The sequence below is a fragment of the Cervus elaphus genome, chromosome 17 (genome assembly GCF_910594005.1).
Source record: "Cervus elaphus chromosome 17, mCerEla1.1, whole genome shotgun sequence".
Lineage (NCBI taxonomy): Eukaryota > Metazoa > Chordata > Mammalia > Artiodactyla > Cervidae > Cervus > Cervus elaphus.
In genome coordinates this window covers 55624160-55643383 of record NC_057831.1, presented here as the reverse complement: position 1 = coordinate 55643383, position 19224 = coordinate 55624160, and the positions used below count along the sequence as shown (strand labels likewise).

The window sequence follows — 19224 nt, the reverse complement described above, 5'->3', positions numbered from 1 at the left end:
GATCTCTGAACCTTCATGGAGATTTAAAGCAACATTAAAGGGCTCTTTTATGTGTGAAAGAAATGATAATTTTTAGTAGAAGATTTTAGCACATCTGACATTATAAGGAGAAAGTGCTAACTTTTTATTCTCTCTGAATGTCATTTTATTGAAATCTGCTTTATACCTATAGTTTCAAGGGATTTTTTTTTGCCAGATGATTTTTAAAAACTGAGTTACAAGGTGTGGCTGCTCTATTATTTAAAGATGTAACTTATTAACCTAATACCTCATAAACTGGACTGAATTCATATTTATGTGTTATATCAACATTTTAAAAACACACTGCTTTAATATAGTTCCCTATGGTTAAAGCATATACGATTATATAGGTGGCGTAACTCGGGAATAAGGACCCATTTCATACCACAATTTACAAAGCAGCAGCTATTCAAGTAATTCTCATTTCCTTATAACCTAAAACAACTTTTCTGTATTGCCGAGGACTTTTAGCAAATTCTGATTCAGGATGTTTAAGTCCTCGCTACCTTCCAGGCATTGTTTTAGACGCTTATATATAGTATTTCACTTATTTCTCCAGCTCACCTTGGAAGGTGGTTTTTATTATGCTCAACTCTCCTAAGCTTGAGGGGCAATGAAATGTGAGGAAATGAGATGCTTTACCCAACATTTTAACAAATCTCTAGATACAAATCCAGATCTACCCCACAAACTCTCACCTTAGCTGGTCCACACGACAGTGGGTTTGTTTCATTTTACCATTTTCACTTGTCGATTACTGTTTAACAAATAAAAATCACTGGCTTAAAAGAATCCTTTTTCTCTTGAATCTGCAATTTGGGCAGGTTTTGGTCAGGAGACGGTCTCTGCTCCATACAGCATCCATCCCCTGGGCAGACTCTGTAGGTACGGGAGGGAGTTGGGGTGGAGACAGCTCCTCCTCCTCGCCCACAAGATGCTGCTACCCTCACTTGCTTAAGGGCTCTCTCCAAGGAAGTCTGAGAGAGCTCAGTCTTGTCCAACTTTTTGTGACCCCATGGACTACAGCCTGCCAGACTCTTCCATCTGTGGGATTTTCCAAGTAAGATACTGGAGTGGGTTGCCATTTCCTTCTCCAGGGGATCCTCCCAATCTAGGGATGGAACCTGTGTCTCCTGCATCTTCTGTATTGGCAGGCAGATTCTTTACTACTGAACAACTTGGGAAGCCTCCGAGGGTGACTGAGGTCTAAAGAACTGGTGCTTCAAGAGACAGAAAATAAAGGTGCCGACTTCTAAGAGCCTGGACTCAGAAATTGGCACAGTGCCATTTTCTTCTGTACCGTATTGGTCAAAACCAGCACCCAGATTCAAAGAGAGAAGTCCATTTTCCACCTGTGAAGGGGAGGTATGCCAAAAAACTGGGAGACCCATGTGACAAGAATCTCACAGCCTCACACTTTATAAGATGCCTAGTTCAGAGTAATTTCATTAAATTATCAAATTCCTATTTTACAAAAGCTCTCATCCCCCTTGAGTTTGCAGATACATACTTACAGGTGGTAGCTTCTCAGAGGTGGGAGCCTCTGGATCTTTCTACATTTCTCCTACATGTTCTTTTTTATTGTTCTCATAATTGATACTCTATATTCATTATTTGGGCTTCTGAACAGAGTGACCCTGGGCTTAAAAGGGAACTTTTAATTTTCATGTCTCTTCAGCGTTCTCATCACGTGCAACTGGACTAGTTTCCCCACTGGCCCCTCCAATCCAGATCAGAGGTCTCTTCCTTAGATTAGATACATCCTGGCTTTTCCCTTTTAACTAAATTTGACCAGCTCATGCTTGACCGGGATATCAGATATGACAGTTTGATTCCAATTATTCCAACTGACCTTTGCACACAAACATCCCCCTCACAGTGCTCCTATTTCTGACAGTTGTGTTGGTCCTGCCTCTTAGATGGATGAGTCTAAAGAATAAAGGGAGCAGCATGGACCTCTTACTTCCTTGGAAACTGCACACCAACCACTTAGGAGTCTGGTCTATGCAATGCCTAGCCAATGAATATTTCAGCTGATGCTCAGAATAAAATCTGAAGGAAATATACTCAATGACAAGAAACTCTCTGAATGCCACGATACATAATGGGTCAGATTAAACACTATGAAGGACACCCTTTCAATTTTGTGATTTCATTTCTGAGTTAGACTCTGTAATCACTCTTGGAATAAGATACCTGACATCTGGGCTTTGCTCTCTGTTTCAAGTGTACCCATGTCAAAGACTTTAAAATACTCTGGAATGAAAATGAGATTTCAAGGAAGTGTTTCCTTGGAAGTGGGTATTATTTCCTTTGAATTACATACACAGCTGCATTTTTTTTTATTCTTTCATTAACTCAGTATTCAATTCAGTAGCTAAGCTGTGTCTGACTCTTTGCAACCCAATGGACTGCAGCACACCAGGCCTCCCTGTCCATCACCAACTCCTGGAGTTTACTCAATTCCATTGTGTCAGTGATGCCATCCATTTCATCCTCTGTCGTCACCTTCAATCTTTCCCAGCATCAGAGTCTTTTCAAATGAGTCAGTTCTTCACGTCAGGTGGCCAAACTATTGGAGTTTCAACTTCAACATCAGTCCTTCCATTTCCTTTAGGATGGACTGGTTGGATCTCCTTGCAGTCCAAGGGACTCTCAAGAGTCTTCTCCAACACCACAGTTCAAAAGCATCAATTCTTCGGTGCTCAGCTTTCTTTATAGTCCAACTCTCACACCCATACATGACTACTGGAGAAACCATATCCTTGACTAGACAGACCTTTGTTGGCAAAGTAATGTTTCTGCTTTTTAATATGCTGTCTAGGTTGTTCATAACTTTCCTTCCGAAGGAGTAAGCGTCTTTTAATTTCATGGCTGCAATCACCATCTGCAGTGATTTTGGAGCCCAGAAAAATAAAGTCAGCCACTGTTTCCACTGTTTCCCCATCTATTTGCCATGAAGTGAAGGGACCGGATGCCATGATCTTAGTTTTCTGAATGCTGAGCTTTAAGCCAACTTTTTCACTCTCCTCTTTCACTTTCATCAAGAGGCTCTTTAATCCTTCACTTTCTGCCATAAGGGTGGTATCACCTGCATATCTGAGGTTTTTGATATTTCTCCTGGCAATCTTGATTCCAGTATTATACAAATCCTTTTCCTAATTATATAATAGCCAACATACTTTAATTTGTAGAATGAATTCTGTTTAATCACAGCAAAATTATGATATAAGCTAAATCTCTGAAGAAGTGATAGCTATCTTTAAATTAATATAACCACACTTTTAGATTGTACGTAACTCAACACCTAGGATCTCTGTGAGCCATCTACTACAAGATTTACTTTTATTTAAACCATATGACCATTAACAAAAAGACTTAAAAGAATTTGAGTTGAAAAGACCTGTCAGCGTACTTTGTCAAACCCAATTACTTTGTAGTTGAATTCCTGTTACTCTGAAGGAATTCCATCATTAGCCATTTTCAAAGGTGTTTGTGAGTTTGCACTTGTTCTTTTTAGTTGTCTATTGTGGCATATCAATGTACCCCAAAACTTAGTGATTTAAAACAAATTATTTCTAGACAGATAAAGTGACTTCTTCCAAAGCCTTGCTAAACACTTACCCCATGAAAGTATTCTGATATGCATATTTGCATGTAATTGCTGCTTTTACACTTAAGATATGTAACACCCTATTGCTCACTGTCTTCTCTTCTATTAAGATATTTCACAGTGATATAATTTGGGCTACACCAAACTAGATATCTAATTTAAATGATTCTGGTAACTGAAGGCTTCCACCATGTACGAATGTTAAAGTGGAAATAAGTGAATATCTGTGTTAGGCAAGAAGCCCTTCTTCCCCTAACTGGAAGTTTCTTATGGAGTGGAAGGCCCCTGGCCTCTCTTTTCTGTCTCACTTACCCCCCTAGAGCTCAGGTGGGAAGTTAAAAGGTGACTTATTTGACTGGAAAATGCAGGAAGAATAAAGCAGGCACCTGCTCACCCCTCTCTTTGGGGAATGGACCTGTTTGTCCTCAGAGTGGGGGTATGCTCCAGGCTCTGGGTTCTATGAAGCAGACCCTCCCCCTCCGTTTCCCCCCACACCAGTGTTGGGATGGAAGACTGTCTAATTCTGGTATTTAGTGTTAAGAAGTACAAAAATGCTCTGCGTTATCTTTATCACCAGCAGTGGTGATAATTTATCTCCTCTCTGCATAGCCTCTGGTCTTTTTTTCCCCTCATCTCAGAATCTGCAAGGTTTTAGAAAGGTGGAATTTACAGACTCACTGTCAAGCCTCAACAAATCATCATCGTCACAACAACTATTATTATTAGCAATGTTTGTTGAGCATTTGCTATGTGTCAGGTTATGAATTCACTACGTTTTCATGTATTATGTCATTTAACACAGTTATATCAAAGATATAACCTGGGGTTTCAGCAGCTTTTATAGTTGGCCATCACGAAAACCTCTCCTGCCTACGTGCACACATTTCTCCCGACATGGTGAGATAGAATCTACTTCCTAAGAATTTTTTTAAGATCCCTTTGACTCTGGTCTTACCTTAATGACTCACACAGATGGGATGCAGGGAAAGAGACGTTCTGGGACTTCCGAACCCAGGCCTGAAGGGGCCTGGCAGCTTCCACTTCCTTTCTCTGGGAAAGCAATCCCTACAATGAATCCAAATCTTGAGAAAAAGCTGGAGTGAGCAAGTCCTCATGGAGAAGCACAGAGGAGCCAGATGCAGGAGTGAGAAATGGTAAATCGCTGGTTTAAGTCACTGAGTTTTGGGGCAAGTTGATACACAGGTGTGCATGCTAAGTCGATTCAGTCGTGTCCGACTGTGTGATCCTATGGACCGTAACCTGTCAGGCTCCTCTGTCCATGGGATTCTCCAGGCAAGAATACTGGAGCGGGCTGCTGTGCCATCCTCCAGGGGATCTTCTGGACCCAGGGCTCGAACCCACGTCTCTTATGTCTTCTGCACTGGTAGGCAGATTCTTTACCACTAGGGCCACCTGGGAAGCCCCCAGCTGATACACAGCAATAGACAACTGAAACAAAATATGAACTCACAGACAATCTTTAAAATGGCAATTAACGTCATTGCTATGGTGTTACAAGAGTTTTAAAAAATCAGTAGATGATTTATTGAGCTTCACAGGTGGCTCGGGGTAAAGAATCCACCTGCAATGCAGGAGACTCTGATTTGATCCCTGATTTGGGAAGATCTCCTGGAGGAGGGCATGGCAACCCACTCCAGAATTCTTACCTGGATAATCCCACAGACAGAGGAGCCTGGCAGGCTACAGTCCACAGGGTCGCAAAAAGTCAGGTAAGACTGAAGTGGCTGAACATGCACGCAGCATGCACAGATGATGTGTTAAACCATAAAGTCATAATCTATTTGTATACAAAGTACCTATATGACCCAATGTTGGAGTGGATTGCCATTCCCTTCTACAGAGAATCTTCCCGACCCAGGGATGGAACCTGGGTCTCCTGCATTGCAGGCGGATTCTTCACTGTCTGAGCCACCAAGGAGGTCCTATTAAATCATAAAGTCACGATCTACTTGTATACAGAGTACCTATATGGCCCAAGCCACATTTTCCATTAAATGTCATTCTAAATGAGCCAGTTTCAAAGGACAAACAATACCATCACCTCAATCCATCAGTTCCACTCTTATTCAAAAGGAGAAAAGCTCTTTGTGGAATAATCAAGATCATCCCTCTTTATTCCCTGTAGAGATCTCACCACCTCGTTGCCTCAGGTTCAGTTATCCTGTAGAAGTCTCCACATCCTGGCTCTCCTCCTTCCTCTGGGGAGCCCTCCCAAACCCCCATCATTCCTGAGACCCACGCTGGCTTACTCCTCGCTGTCTTTTTACTGCTCTGCTCAGATTTCAGCTCCGTGTTCATCACATGTATTTTTATCATTCACGTAAATTCTGTGAGAACAGAGACCTGGCCTGTTTTGTTCCTGTTGTATTCTTAGCACCAGAACAGCACCCATAGGGAGTGGGTGCTCTGTGAACACCTCCTGGCTGTGGAAGCGAACGAGTGCATCTGCCTGCTTCCTGCCAGATACTGTTTCTTGGGGTTAAGGATCCATTACCACGCCTTTCACCCTCTCCCTCGGGGCACAGTGGCTGGAAGCCTAGAGGTTCCTGGTCACAGCTGTTGCCAGGGTCCACACGCGATCCCGCTCGGCCAGGGGGACACACGTGTGAGACATCTGGAGAGCTGGGGGAGCCGAGAGGTTCTTCTGTCAGCAGCTGTGGTGGCTGACACGCAGGTTCAGCAGATAAGGGTACTCATAGAAACCAGTCAGCTACCCAGGCCCCGCGGTGCAGACTGGCAGTGGCTTCTACATTCTCCTGTCCCCTGGCTGGCAGCTTTGGCCATGTGACCTAAATGCCCAATAGTGGCCCTGACTTTCACTTCTCTGACCCTTACAATGTTTGGGGGGAAACATCTAGTTCCTGAACATATCTGGAATGGCCTTCATTTTCACTGCTGAGTTCTGACTGACGCCTTGGCAGATGGCATTCCTTAAGGGCAGGAGATACCTTGCTCCTCTCGGCACCTCCATATCCACACGGCATCTGGATCGCAGTGGAAACTTAAAGAGAATAATAGCAAATAATGCTTAACAAGTGTCCAGCACTGTTCTAAGTGCTTTACATCTATTAGCTTACTTCATCTACTCAGTGAGCCTCTTAGGCAGTGTTCTCTTTCAGAGATTATGAAGCTGAGAACAAAGAAGTTAAACAACTTGCTTAAGAAATCACTTCATTAAATGGTGGACTGAGGAAGAGTAAATCCCAGGTAGCCTGGCTCTCAAGTCTGTTATTGCTGTTTAGTCCTAAGTCATGTCCAACTTTTGTGACCCCATGGACTATAGCCCACCAGGCTCCTCTGTCCATGGGAATTCCGAGGCAAGGATACTGGAGTGGGTTGCCATTTCCACCTCCAAAGGATCTTCCCAGCCCAGGGATTGAACCCCCATCTCCTACTTGGCAGGTGGATTCTTTACCCCTAAGCCACCTGTATTCTCTCCTGCCTGAAAAATGTTTGCTGAAGGACTGGAAGATTCAACTATTAAAAATTTAGAACTCATTTATTATAAACATCCTGTGTGTGTTTATTGTAAAATAGCAGTTTGCAATATTCTCGTTTAAGACTCTTATTTTTGAAAGATGTTTCAGCCTATCAAAAACGTGTGTGTGTGTGTGTGTGTATACACACACACTTCTTGTTGTGCCTAACTGTATTTTTTCCAATAACTCATAAAACAATGAAAAAAATTAGGGAGCTTGGAAATTAGCATTGTAGGAGAGGAAAGAAGAACAATGGTAAATAATATTCATAAGTTTCTTGGGGTTTTCTTGATGCATATCGTTCTGCCTCTTGTCTGAGAGCACAAGTTAAGGTCAATGGCCACTGGTTGCAGCAACTATAGGGAATACATCTCTTGTTATTGTGGCTTCTGCCAACTGGAGAATAAGTTTTCCTACGTAAGATTCCAAAGGAATGGGGAAGAGGGCTCTGCAGTGAAGAATCCACCTGCTGATGCAGAGACATGGGTTTGATCCCTGGTCCTGGAAGACGCCACGTGCCCTGGAGCAGCTAAGCCCGTGCACCAGAACTACTGAAATACACAATTAATGAGCCCAGGTGTTGCACGTGCTGACGCCCGAACACCCTAGAGCCCATGCTCTGCAACGAGAGACGCCACCGGCACGAGAGGCCCGCACATCACAACTAGAGAGTAGTCCCTACTCACCCCAGTGAGAGAAAAGCCCGTGCAGCAATGAAGACGCAGCAGAGCCAAAAATAAATAAAATTATTTTTAAAAAAGAATTGGAGAAGACAGTCAAAGATGCAAAGACAAGTCAAGTAGAAAACTAGGTGGGAATGGGCTCAGGATCTGATCATTAACACTGTGCAAAACCTTCAAAGATGACCAGTGCACGTATCCGTGGTGGGGGGCAGTGGGGGGTGAACAAAAAAAAGGCATTAGAGATAGCTTTGTCTCCACTCCAGATGTCTCTTGACATACAGAGGGATCCACCAGTAACCCTGAATAGGGCTGGCATTTATCCCTCAGGGAGAAGTGTCTTTATCTGATGGCTGCATTTGGAAGGAAAATTTGGGCACAAATAACCCAGCCCCTTCTTTCTCTCTTGTAAGTAAAACTGTCATTCTCAGCCCCTTCACGTCAGACATTTCAGGGGGTCAGCTCTGTCCATGGTGGGGGAGGGGAGAGTCTGGGCTTTGTCCATTACTGTAGCGACTTAGTCTGTACAGTTCTGAGGCTCAGTACTGGGAAGCCCACTTGCCTGAAGTTAAAAGCTATATTTCCCAATAAAGATCCATAGCCCTTATTTGAAATGACAAAATCCAAGAATCAAAACCAAAATTTTCCTTAATTCATTTGGCAGCAAAACCTGAAGTGAACTGACTCCTGGTGGCAAAACCCAACCCTACCGAATATGAAGCCACTTATAGTCCTTATTACCCCACTTAGAGCTCTGTGTCCAGTATAGTAGCCAAGAGTCACACGAGTCTATTCAAATTTAAGTCAGTTACTATGAAATGACATGAAAAATTCAGATTCTTACTCATACTAGCCAAGTTTCAAAAGCTCAATAGCCATATGTAACTAGTGCTCTCACATAGATACAGATAAAGACCCTCAGCAATGCAGAAAGTTCTACTGTATAGCACTTAGTCATGTTCTCTTATAAACACATTCATATCTGGTTATAAGATATTAGTAACAAACAACATATGTACCATTTCTGCCCTAAATCTAAAAAATGTGGAATTGCAAAATCACATCTGGCCCAAAGGATCACAGATAAGGAGTACTGGCCTGCTTCAGCTTTTATTAGTAACAAAGGCAGTATTTTGGTTTTTCTTCAGCTTTACATTTTACCTATTACTGACTGAAGGGCTGTGTCCCCCAAAGTTCACATGTTCAAGTCCTAACCCCCAATGTGATGATATTTTGGGGTGAAGCCTTTGGGAGATAGTTAGATGAAGTAATAAGATGGGATTCTTAGCCTAGAAGAGACATAAAAGCTCGCTCTTTCTACCACATGAGGACGAGGCAGACACTGGAGAGAGAAAGCCGCAAGCCAAGGGGCATCAAGGATCGGCAGGAAAGCAGAAAGAGGCAGAGAAAGGTTCTTCCCCAGAGCCTTCCATGGGAGCACAACCCTGCCAACAGCTTGATTTCAGGCTCCAGACTTCAGAACCACAAGACTAGAGATCTGGGTTATTTAAAGCCCATTCTGTGGTAATTTGTTATGGCAACCCTAGGAAATTGACAGAGCATTGGTACCAGCAAGCGGTGTGCTGCTATAACAAATATCTAAGACTGGAGAAGCAACACTGGGACAGGGTAGAGGCTGGAAGACTTCTGAGGTGTGCACTAGAAAAAGCCAAGAATGCATGAGGGACTGATAAAGGGGACTCTGGTAAGCATTCAGAAAAAGGAGAGTTGGAGTGACAGCTATTCAGAGAACACATAAATAATCATCAGCAGACTACGGATGACAAAGGCCTTCTGCTGACTCCCAGACAAGAAATGAGGAACATGTTTGGGACAATGGAGGAAAAGTGATTGTTACAACGTAGCAAAGAACTTGGTGAAACAGTAGTCCAGTGTTCTGTGGAAGACAGAAAGAATGAAAGGGATAGTTAGCTAAAGAGATTTTTAAGAAAGTTTTGCAGGAGTACCTTGGTTAGGTTACAGTAAAATGAGAAAGAAAGATGAACTGAGGAAGTAATTTTGTTAAGTAAAAGGGAATCAGAACTTGATGATCTTGAAAGCTCTCAGCCTATCCATATTGCAAAAATATGTGGAAGTATGCTCTGAAAAGAACAATAAGGGTGTGGTCACACAACCATTTGGTAAAGAAATAAGGATGGGTGTGAACCCTGGACCCCTCCCCCAGCAGAAGCACCGCCAGTGTGAACTGGTGGAGACAGGATGACAGAAAGCAAGGCTGTCAGACCTACAGGACTGGACCACAGGGCTGCTGCCTGTGAACATGTGTTATTCTTCAAGACAGAGGAAGAATGACCCCAAAGATTCAGAGAGCATCAGGGCTGCTTCCCTGGTTTCAAACCTGAGGGATGGCATCACCTGGAGTTCAGTAGGAGAGGTGGCCTCTGCCTAAAGCCTTGGGGGCAGGGCCTCCTGGGCCTTTGGTGGGTGACTCCTTCCCTGCAAAGACATAAGAGGCGAGACAAACACTCCAGTGGGTCCAGAAGGCAAAGCATCAATCCAAAAAGGATTATTCCAGAGCCGCAAGACCTAATGGTATTTGCCTTGCTGGGTTTGGGACTTGCATGGAACCCTTCATCCCTTCTTTCCTACATCTCTAGTTTCTCCCTTCTGGAATGAGAAACTATATCCTATACCTGGCGCCTCATCGTATATTTGGAAGGACATAACTCATCTAACAGCCTCACAGCTGGAGGGGAATTTTGTTTCAGGATGAATCCTATCTGGAGTCTCAGCCACGAATCATTTAGATGACACTTTGGGCTTTAGAGTTAATGCTACTGTTTGCAGCTTTGGGATGGAATAATGTACTTGGTGTGCAAAGAGGACATGAATTTGAGGGATCAGGGGCAAAGCGGTATGACTTGAATGTTTGTCCCCGCCCCTCCCCCCAGTTCATATGGTGAAGCCCTGACCCCCAATTTGATATCTGGAAGTGAGGCCTTTGGGAGGTAATCAGGTTTAGCTGAGATCATGAAAGTGGGGTCCCCAATATGAGATTAATGTCCTTGTATGAAAAGGAGCCTCGGGTAAGACTTGAAGCAGAGAAGAGGAGTATTATTTAACAGGCCTCTCAAATTTCAATCATAAGGAGAGAACTGTGAAGGCTCCTCTCCTCCACATATTCGTGGACAATTCAATTCAGAATAATCACACTGGAGAATTTTTATGTGTTTTAGAACCACTGTTCCAAGGAGGTATAAGTGCCATTCTGGCAGAGAGACAGTGACTAAATGACTAGAAAAATTCCAAGGATTAATAAAGATGCCACAGATGGGACAGCTACATTGGTGGGAGGTGGGAGTAGATGAGATCCAAAACCCATCCACGTAGGAGAACTGGGGACAGTTACAGCCTCCCTCACGCTGGTTCTTATCCAGTGTCTATCACACGGCGAGGACAAGTCAGATGTAGATATACTTCTGAACAGGAATATGTCCATTAGAGTTCAAAAAATCTTGAAATTTTTCTTGAATGCTTGTAAAGCGACCTTTTCATGGGGGTACAGTGAGTCAGGGCAACCATGGTCCCTTCCTGATACTCAGCTTCTTGCGGCCATCAGGCTTCAAGAGGAAGACCAAAATTATTGACTACAGCCAGCTGATTTTCTTGTCCATGTGGGTGTACATATTTATAGAAATTGGACATGAATCTAGGCTGGGCCAAAGAGTACCCTGCAGGCTCCGGCTTATTTCATTCTGCTACATGAATTCAGGCAACTAGTTTAACCTGGTGCCTCTGTTTTCTCATCTGTAAAATAGGAAGAACACCCTCTGGTCCACCACCCTTTGATGGTATTTGGCAGCAAAAACTGAATGAGCCAATCTGTGTTCTAAAGACATGTATTATTTTAAGTACTGATAGGGGAAATTCCATATAAGCCTTGTAAAGCAATCAAAGGGAGACCCTTGCTGGATTCTTAAAAGTACTGCTATGAGCTCACAGAGACGCTTTTACTTAGAGCATAAATTGGATTTCTGCTGGTAAAGGAAAGCATGAGATAATATTCTCTGTCTTAATTTGACAGTGGAGAGGCTCTTGAGTATTGGCCAGCAATCTAATACTGGAGCACACCGAAACACAACCATTCGCTTCCTGGGTCATATCCATAAAGATCTTGCAGTAAAGTGCTGTCTTGGACAGAGCATTTATGGAGACTGCAAAGCCTCATGTTCAGGCTCTAAAAAAAAAATACCCATCTCCATCTTTTCTATTTAATATACCCTGGGCTCTCCTTTTGGGATAAAACTTGAAGTCCTGCCCCTATTGTAATTTTTCAGGGTAAGATTCACATTTCTGGTCTTTTAAGATAAATCTGCAAGTTGCCAGCTCAGTGACCAGTAGGCAAGATCCACCCCTCCCTCTTGTTTGCTGTCCTAAGATTAATACACACTAAAGCTTCTATTGCAAGAAACTGCGGAATTAACAGAATCACGTGTACAGGCTTAAGAAAAATAGCATTAATCCTGAATATTAATTCGGTATTAATCTTACTTGATAAAAATTTACTATCATTGATGTTTATCCTAGATTTTTTTTACAAATTTAAAGAAAGGTAAACTACTGATGACATTAGTAGAGTTTCATTGTACTTTAAAATCAACTTGTTTAAAGAAAAATGTTACTTAATTGGTTTTACATCAGCACATTAGAACTTGCCTCATGAGAGGTTTTTTTTTTTTTTTTTTTTAGCTCAGGAAAACGAAATTTTCTCAAAAACTTTAAAATGGTTTTAGCCATATTTTTTAAAACACCGAAACACTTAAGTTGCAGATCTTCTTAGGTCCTTCAACAGGTTGCACTGCTCCACAGTTTTCTTTTTCCAGATTTAAGTAAAAAATCCTTTCAGACATATTTCAAATGACAGGAATTTTAAACAATGTACCGCAGCTTCCCTGAAGCCTCCTTAATTATTGAGTTCTGTGAAACTCAGTTGTAAGCTGATAAACGGACCATTCACGCCCTCTCTGAAAAGGGCACAGCCTTTCTAATACTCATCACTGTGGGTTATCTATATGATTCTTTTCCCAATCCTCTTGTCGTAATTCGGACTTCACCCGAAATTGCTGCTAGTGTTTTTTGAAACAACTTTTTGAAAGCTATTTTTTATTGGTCTTCTGAATGCTTTTCACAAGCAACCAGAGCCTTGGGCTTTCACAAATGATGATTCTGTCCAATGACTGAATAACTTTTTTTTTTTCCTCTTTACTTCTTTGTCAGACCCAAGGCTTGAAAGAGTGCAGCAAAAGTAAGTTTCTGGTATCAAATGTCTATTTAAGTCTTCTATAATTTCACCTTAGGGTCACACATTTATTTTTCTAGAAAAGAGCAAGTTACAGTTTTATCCGGCCCAAGTCAAATGCATCCTACCTTTTCTTCACTTACTGAGATTAAAAGTTAACATTTAGGACTGAGAACAGAAAGGCAGAGATGAGCATGAGCGAGAAGCTACGCAGGGCTCAGTCGCTGTGATTCGTGAATGCAATAAATCAACAAGTTTTCATTTAAAAGCCACCAGGTGCCCAGCCCTTAGCAGGAACACGACTGAGAAGGCCAAGTTCTAGACCGGGACGATGCAGCCCAAGACCCAACCGTAGGGATGAGCTCATCCCGAACGCTCCACCTCGAAACCAGCGCCGGGCTGAGCGCCAGCCTGTTTCGGGACCGCACGGCACACTTCCCCAAGATCTCCGCAGATCTTGGGTTCGCAAGGGTCTCCTCCGACCCTCAAGACCAAAGGCGGGAGGCGAGGCTCAGAGAACCCACGCTCCCACTTCGCCTCGGCCTGAACAACTGGCTAAGGAGGAAGCCCCCATTCAGGGATCTGCCGTGGGGCCGAGAAAAATCTACTATCTGCGTTTATAACCTCGGAGAAGAAACCGCTGAAGGAAAGAAAAACGAGGTGGGGGGTGGGGTGGCAGGATGAAGCTTCCAGAAGCGCCTGTTAATTTCTCCGATATTTCCTAGACCGACCGGCAGAAATAATGCAGGAGGCGAGAAATGGACGTCCTAGGCAAAGTCAGCAGGCAGAAGAAATGAGCGAGGGAAGGAGAAAAGTGATTCAAACCAAATTCCCACGCGCTCAGGGCAGCCTCAGCACGGTGGAGAGAAAGAGAGCGCGGGGACACCCGGGGCAGCCGCCTGTGCCCTGGCACTTTCTCGGTTCCCGCCGCGCAGACGGACAAGAGCAAGCGAGGCACTCACCTTCGGGGTTGGCGCTGATGAAGACCCGGACGCTACGGCCGGCTGGCACCAGGTGAGAAGGCAGGGCGGTGAGGTTCCCGGAGAAAGCCGCCCGCCGGAGCGCGGAGTCCCGGGGACAGGGCAGCTTGGTGCCCGCGCCGGCCGGCCACATCGCCCTTAGGGAGGAACAGATGCCGACTCCTGCTCTCGGGTTCCTGCCCGCGGCTCCGCGGAACGGCTGGGTCGATTCCCGCAGGCGGCGCCGCTCAGAGCCGCTCCGAACCCGAGGGGCCGCGGGAGAGCTCCGTGGCGCACACCACCGGCCGGCGGAGAGAGGCCATATGGACCCGCCGGCTCCTCCCGCCGCCGCCTCCGGCCCCTCTGGGCGTTCGCCTTCGCTCGCGGCCCCGGCTTAGCGCAGTAGCAGGCGGCAGCTGGAGGTCAGCGTGGCGGCGGCTACGCGCGCGGCGCCCCTTTGCGCCGGGAAGCGCCCGCGCCGGTCGCCGAGCCCGCGGCCATCTACCCGCCCGCGCCCGTTGCGGGAGGAGGGGGCGGACAGCGCGGCCGGGATGGAGCAGGCGAGTAGAGCGGACCAAACTTTATCTACAAAAGGCGTCCGGAGTTTACCGCCAGCTGCCTCCAGCGGGGCGCAGGAACACCCCGCGACTTAATTAAAGGGCGGCTGGGGCGCCGGGGTCTCGGGCCGCTAGGGATCTCCCGGGCTTCTCTGAAGGCGAGCCCGCGCGCTCCTAGCTGCCTGCTTAGTGGAGGACGAGAAATTAGCTCGGGGTTTCTGCGACTCCTCCTGTAACTCTACTAAAGGTCAAACAAGCTCTGAGCATCTTCAAAAACGCACGCGTGCTGGCGTCTGCGCGTTTTTGCCTAAGTGCTGGGAATTCCGCCTCAAAGTTAGACGCACCGCGGAGCGCAGACCCCCAGGGTCCAAAGCACCAAAACTCGGGACCGTCTGGGGCGTCCTGCAGGGAGTATCGCCGTCGCCCTTTTTCTTTGCGCAGGTGGCCGCGTCCTGCCGCTCGGCTCGCTCCCCTAGCGCAGCAGAGCGGGGGTTCTTATAGCGAAGCAGCGCTGCTCACGTGCTCCTCGCCGCGTGGTCACGGAACCCTTCCTCGAGCTGATCTCCGCGGGGAGTGCTCCCGAGGTCTCTAAGGCTCCAGGGGGGGTCCTTCCTGCCCCCGCCCCGGCGCATTCCCGGGCCATTCCGCTAGCGCGGAGGCTCCGGGACCCGCCGGAAGGGAGGCTGGATGCCGGGAGTCCCGCGCGGCCTGGCGCGCCTGGGCACCGCAGGCTAGTGCGGCCTCCGGGGAGCGCCTCCCAGCGCAACGTCCCGCAAAGTGCAGGTGGCCACAGATTGGCGCCAGGTGCGAGAGATCAGAGTTGGCGTAGGGCAGCTTTTCCAAGTCTGTGCAGAGCGTGAGTTGGCTTTACCTGAAGCGGATCTAACACGGCCAGGGCGGTTGAGGGACTGTAAACCAGGGGTCGGGGCGTGAGGTGGATGGTGCAAGGTTCCTGATCCACGTCCGGGGTGACATGGGATGCAACGGGACTGAACCTAAAATTGCCATCTCTGGGCCACACTCCACTGCACCTTCAAACTACTGCAAATCCCAGGGCACGCAGGAAGTGGGATTGTGAGGTGGGGTAAGGGAGGAGGGTGTTTTGGAGACTTAACTGGAGTTTGGCCTCCAAATCCCTGATGTTGAGCATTAAGGCAGGAACAACTGTGTTTTAGAGAGAACAGCTTTTCCAAATCTTTGAGATTGTGGAGGGGGCGGGTGGGCACGAGGTGAAGACAGCCTCAGCTGCCAGCTTTAGCCTCTGGCCTGGGGCTTCTGCTGCAGGCAGCTCCGGCGTGCACTTCTTCTGGCCCCTGCTGGTGGCAGTGAAGTCCTACGCACCGCTGCCTTTTGTTACCCGCAGCACCAACACACACTTTCCCGGGTAACCATTTTGAAGAATTGGGTCTCTAGGTTTTTAAGGCTGCCTCTTCAGTACTGAGAACCGGAGGGCAGACAGCAGTTCTTACTTTGTGATAATTTGATGAAACCAATAAAGAGACCTTGAACATACCCACGTATTCATTCAACTGATTTCCATTTAGCAATTTATTTCCTTCCTCTCTCCAGCCTCATTACTCCCTGGTGGGGACATTCTCCCACAGGAAGAACTGTCTGAAAGCTCTCCTGATGTCCCAAGAGGTTTGGACTGGGCTCTCTGGAAGAGGTTATGAATATACAGTGTCTATTACCGTATAATTCTTTATGAATATACAGTATTTGTTGCTGGAGAAAGGAGCCAGGACCACTTCATGCCACATCTCAATGTTGTTTTATGTTGCAGAGTTGCCAGATTGTCAAGGACCTGCCTGCCTCCCTTTCTTTCTCACCCCCCCCCCCCCTCCATTTTGTGGTTTCTCTCTTAAAAATCAAATTAGTGTTTGTGTCTTCTGACCTTTGTTTCAGATCTCAGAGTATTTCATTTTCATAGGATGACTTTGAGATTTTTGGCAGCCTCTGTAACCTAATTAACTGTTCTAGACAGGCCGAAGTTTAGCATCTGCCAGTGTCACTGCAGACCAAGGATGCAGAGGAGAGAGAATTTAACAGTATCTGTGGGGCCAAGCTTCAGAAAGCTCCTAGCACAGCCAGCTTTGCATTAGGTAGAGCAGGCTGCTGTCTTGGGTTATCCGGGAGGTTTCTCCATGAGGATACGTGACCTCTCCGCCACATACACACAGACAGGCACACCCATTTACTTCTTTCATCCTGTCTCTTGCTAACATCGGGTAGCCTAAAACTAGAGATTCATTCATTAGCATGCAGATGGCAAAAGGGAAGAGTCACTCATGGTGCTAACACTTTGTTATGAATTAACTAGATGTATTTCCCACCCTGTGGAACTAACTGTAGGCTATGGAAGTGGAGAGTGGGGAAGGAGAGAAACTGGAAAGGGAAGGGAATGAGTGGGCATCAATGTGGAAAGCAGGTCCTGACTTACAGTGTCAAGATTGCTTTGTTTTTATCTGTTTAAAGCACTTTACAAACATTTTATTATTACTCCCATTTTACATACACAAAAGAAACCCAAGTCTCAAAAAGGGGAAATGACTTGTCCAAGGTCACATAACTAGTTAATGCTCAAGCTGGAATCCAGGCTTTGGGGCCCTGTCTCAGTCATCTTTGCAGTACACCACCTCTGTTTTCTAATTTTGCCCAGGTCTGGTCCTGGCTGACATCCCTAGTAACCTGAACAATATGTGTTCAGGTCTGTGTTCACAGGTGTGGAAGATTGCTTATTATAGCCCAAAATAGGAAAGAAGGTCTGCCACAAGATCACACAAGACTAGACTCTTCCAGCTTTTATCTGTTGATCTGTTGTTGATCTTCCAGCTGTTGATCTGATGACAAAGACTTCCAGATTCCTTGTTGTCTTTAGGTCCTGTTTTTTCCTCATAAGACCACAGGTAAACTCACATCATACCTGAAGCTGGCTGGAGCATGTAGAAGAGCACCTGGAAATAGAAATAGGAAATTAAAAGTACACGAAAAATGGACTCGGGGCCAAACTTGTGATCAGGAAGAGATATTCCCCTCTCTATCCTCTCACTCACCCCAATTAGCAGATCAGAGGACCACAAAGAGGTTCCTATCTTTATAAAATAGTGATGCCAGCCTTTGATAAAACAGGGCTGCTCGAAGGTAAAATTACTGCTATGTTTGTTCTACTCATAAAGCTGGAAGAATTCCTTGTGGTCAAGGAATTCAACTCCTGTCAGTATATAGAAAATGCTCCCCCCCCCAAAGTAATTTTATAGAACAGGAGGAAAAACTATAATAATATTGATATGCTAAACATCTGTAAGCTAGACCCTAAGACTCTATATAGTACTTTTAATAGACATCTCTTTAATCCCACTGGATCTGAGGTCTGGGCCAAATACCTCTCTTCTCTCTCCCCTTGGTATCCCTTGTATCCCTCTTGTGACGTATGTGCAGGTTGCTTGTTCCAAAGTCAGTGGTGCCGAAGTACCTCATCTCCTCCCCTTCCCCAGGAAGCATGGTGGCCTTTCACCCAGCTGCATGGCTGTATCACCTGTTCAGTTCATCTTACTTAGATGATGGGGGCGGTGATTGTAAAGGACGTAACCAGAGTCCCTGTGACTGACTCTGACCCAGCAGAAGAAAGATCCAAGTATTTACCTGCCTGTACAACAAATATTCTGGCCTGGATGCTTCTGAGCCAGTGTTCAGCATCTATCCTCTTGTGGATAAAAGTGGAACTAGAACTCCTAGTATTGTAAAGATGACCAATAAAACACATACTATTCTGTCTCATAAAATCTAGCTGTTGAAGCCAACCATGTGTTTTTGTGTTTCTGAAACTTGTGGAAGTACATCAGACTTAATGTTACATTAATTGTTCACAGTGGCTCCCTGAGAAGGGTGATAAATATTTGAATCTCTTTGCTAAAGTGAGAAATGGATTACACAGGGTCATTCAAACAAGGAGTCCATTTCCCAAAGTTCCAGCTCAGGATCTCATCCAAACCATCAGGAACCCACTTAGTTGTTTACAAAATGGAAATTTTCAGTTTATGTGAGAATTTGTCAGCATAATAATTTGCCAACAGAGATGGTTGATTCAGAGGTGTCTGCAGCATGATGGAATTCACAGCAGCTTGGTTTTAAATAAAGTTACACCTTTCTGAATTTGCTATCTGATGTTTTCATGACTCAGAAATTCTAACTTTATATCCACCCCCTTCCAAATCTGTTTAATGTATTTTTTGAGCCTTCTGCTTCTTGCAACCTTCTAAACAATTGCATTGTTATGACAGCACAATGCACAGCATACAAAGTAGAAGAAAGTAAGGCAAGTTGCTTAATAAAAATTGGTAGATTAGTTTCTATTTCTAAATTAAATGTTTTATTTTTGTATTATGGTCATCAAATATTTTCCACCTCATGACATTAGTCACAGGTAATGTTCCGTTAGACACCCTCTTCTTTATTCTTCCATCATCTGATACTTACTTAGAGAATTACTTTTTACAAGGCACTTTCATATCTGTTAACTCATTTTGACTCTCACCCTGTGAGGTAGGTTATGGATAAACTATACTCCAGCCTCCTCCCTATTTTTCTAATACGAAAAAGCAGATCAGGCAATTTTTATGGCATGTCCCAGATCA

At 45.2% G+C, this 19224-nt stretch overlaps 1 protein-coding gene across 2 annotated transcripts in view; it reads right to left on the bottom strand.

The window, feature by feature from the left end:
- NWD2 (NACHT and WD repeat domain containing 2) overlaps positions 1-18716 on the bottom strand; it is a 215993-nt gene extending 197277 nt beyond the window's left edge. Inside the window, exons 1-2 of one of the 2 annotated variants that reach the window (XM_043871404.1) lie at positions 14037-14170; positions 10191-10271 (exon numbers count right to left, since the gene is read on the bottom strand). Coding sequence is in view for 1 of the 2 variants with exons in the window: in XM_043871403.1 (XP_043727338.1) it covers positions 14037-14187 (151 nt within the window). In the remaining variant the exon portion in view is untranslated. Of the gene's footprint in view, positions 1-10190; positions 10272-14036 lie in introns of both variants that reach the window. The other variant, XM_043871403.1, reaches the window with a different exon arrangement.
- Positions 18717-19224: the final 508 nt, after the last annotated feature.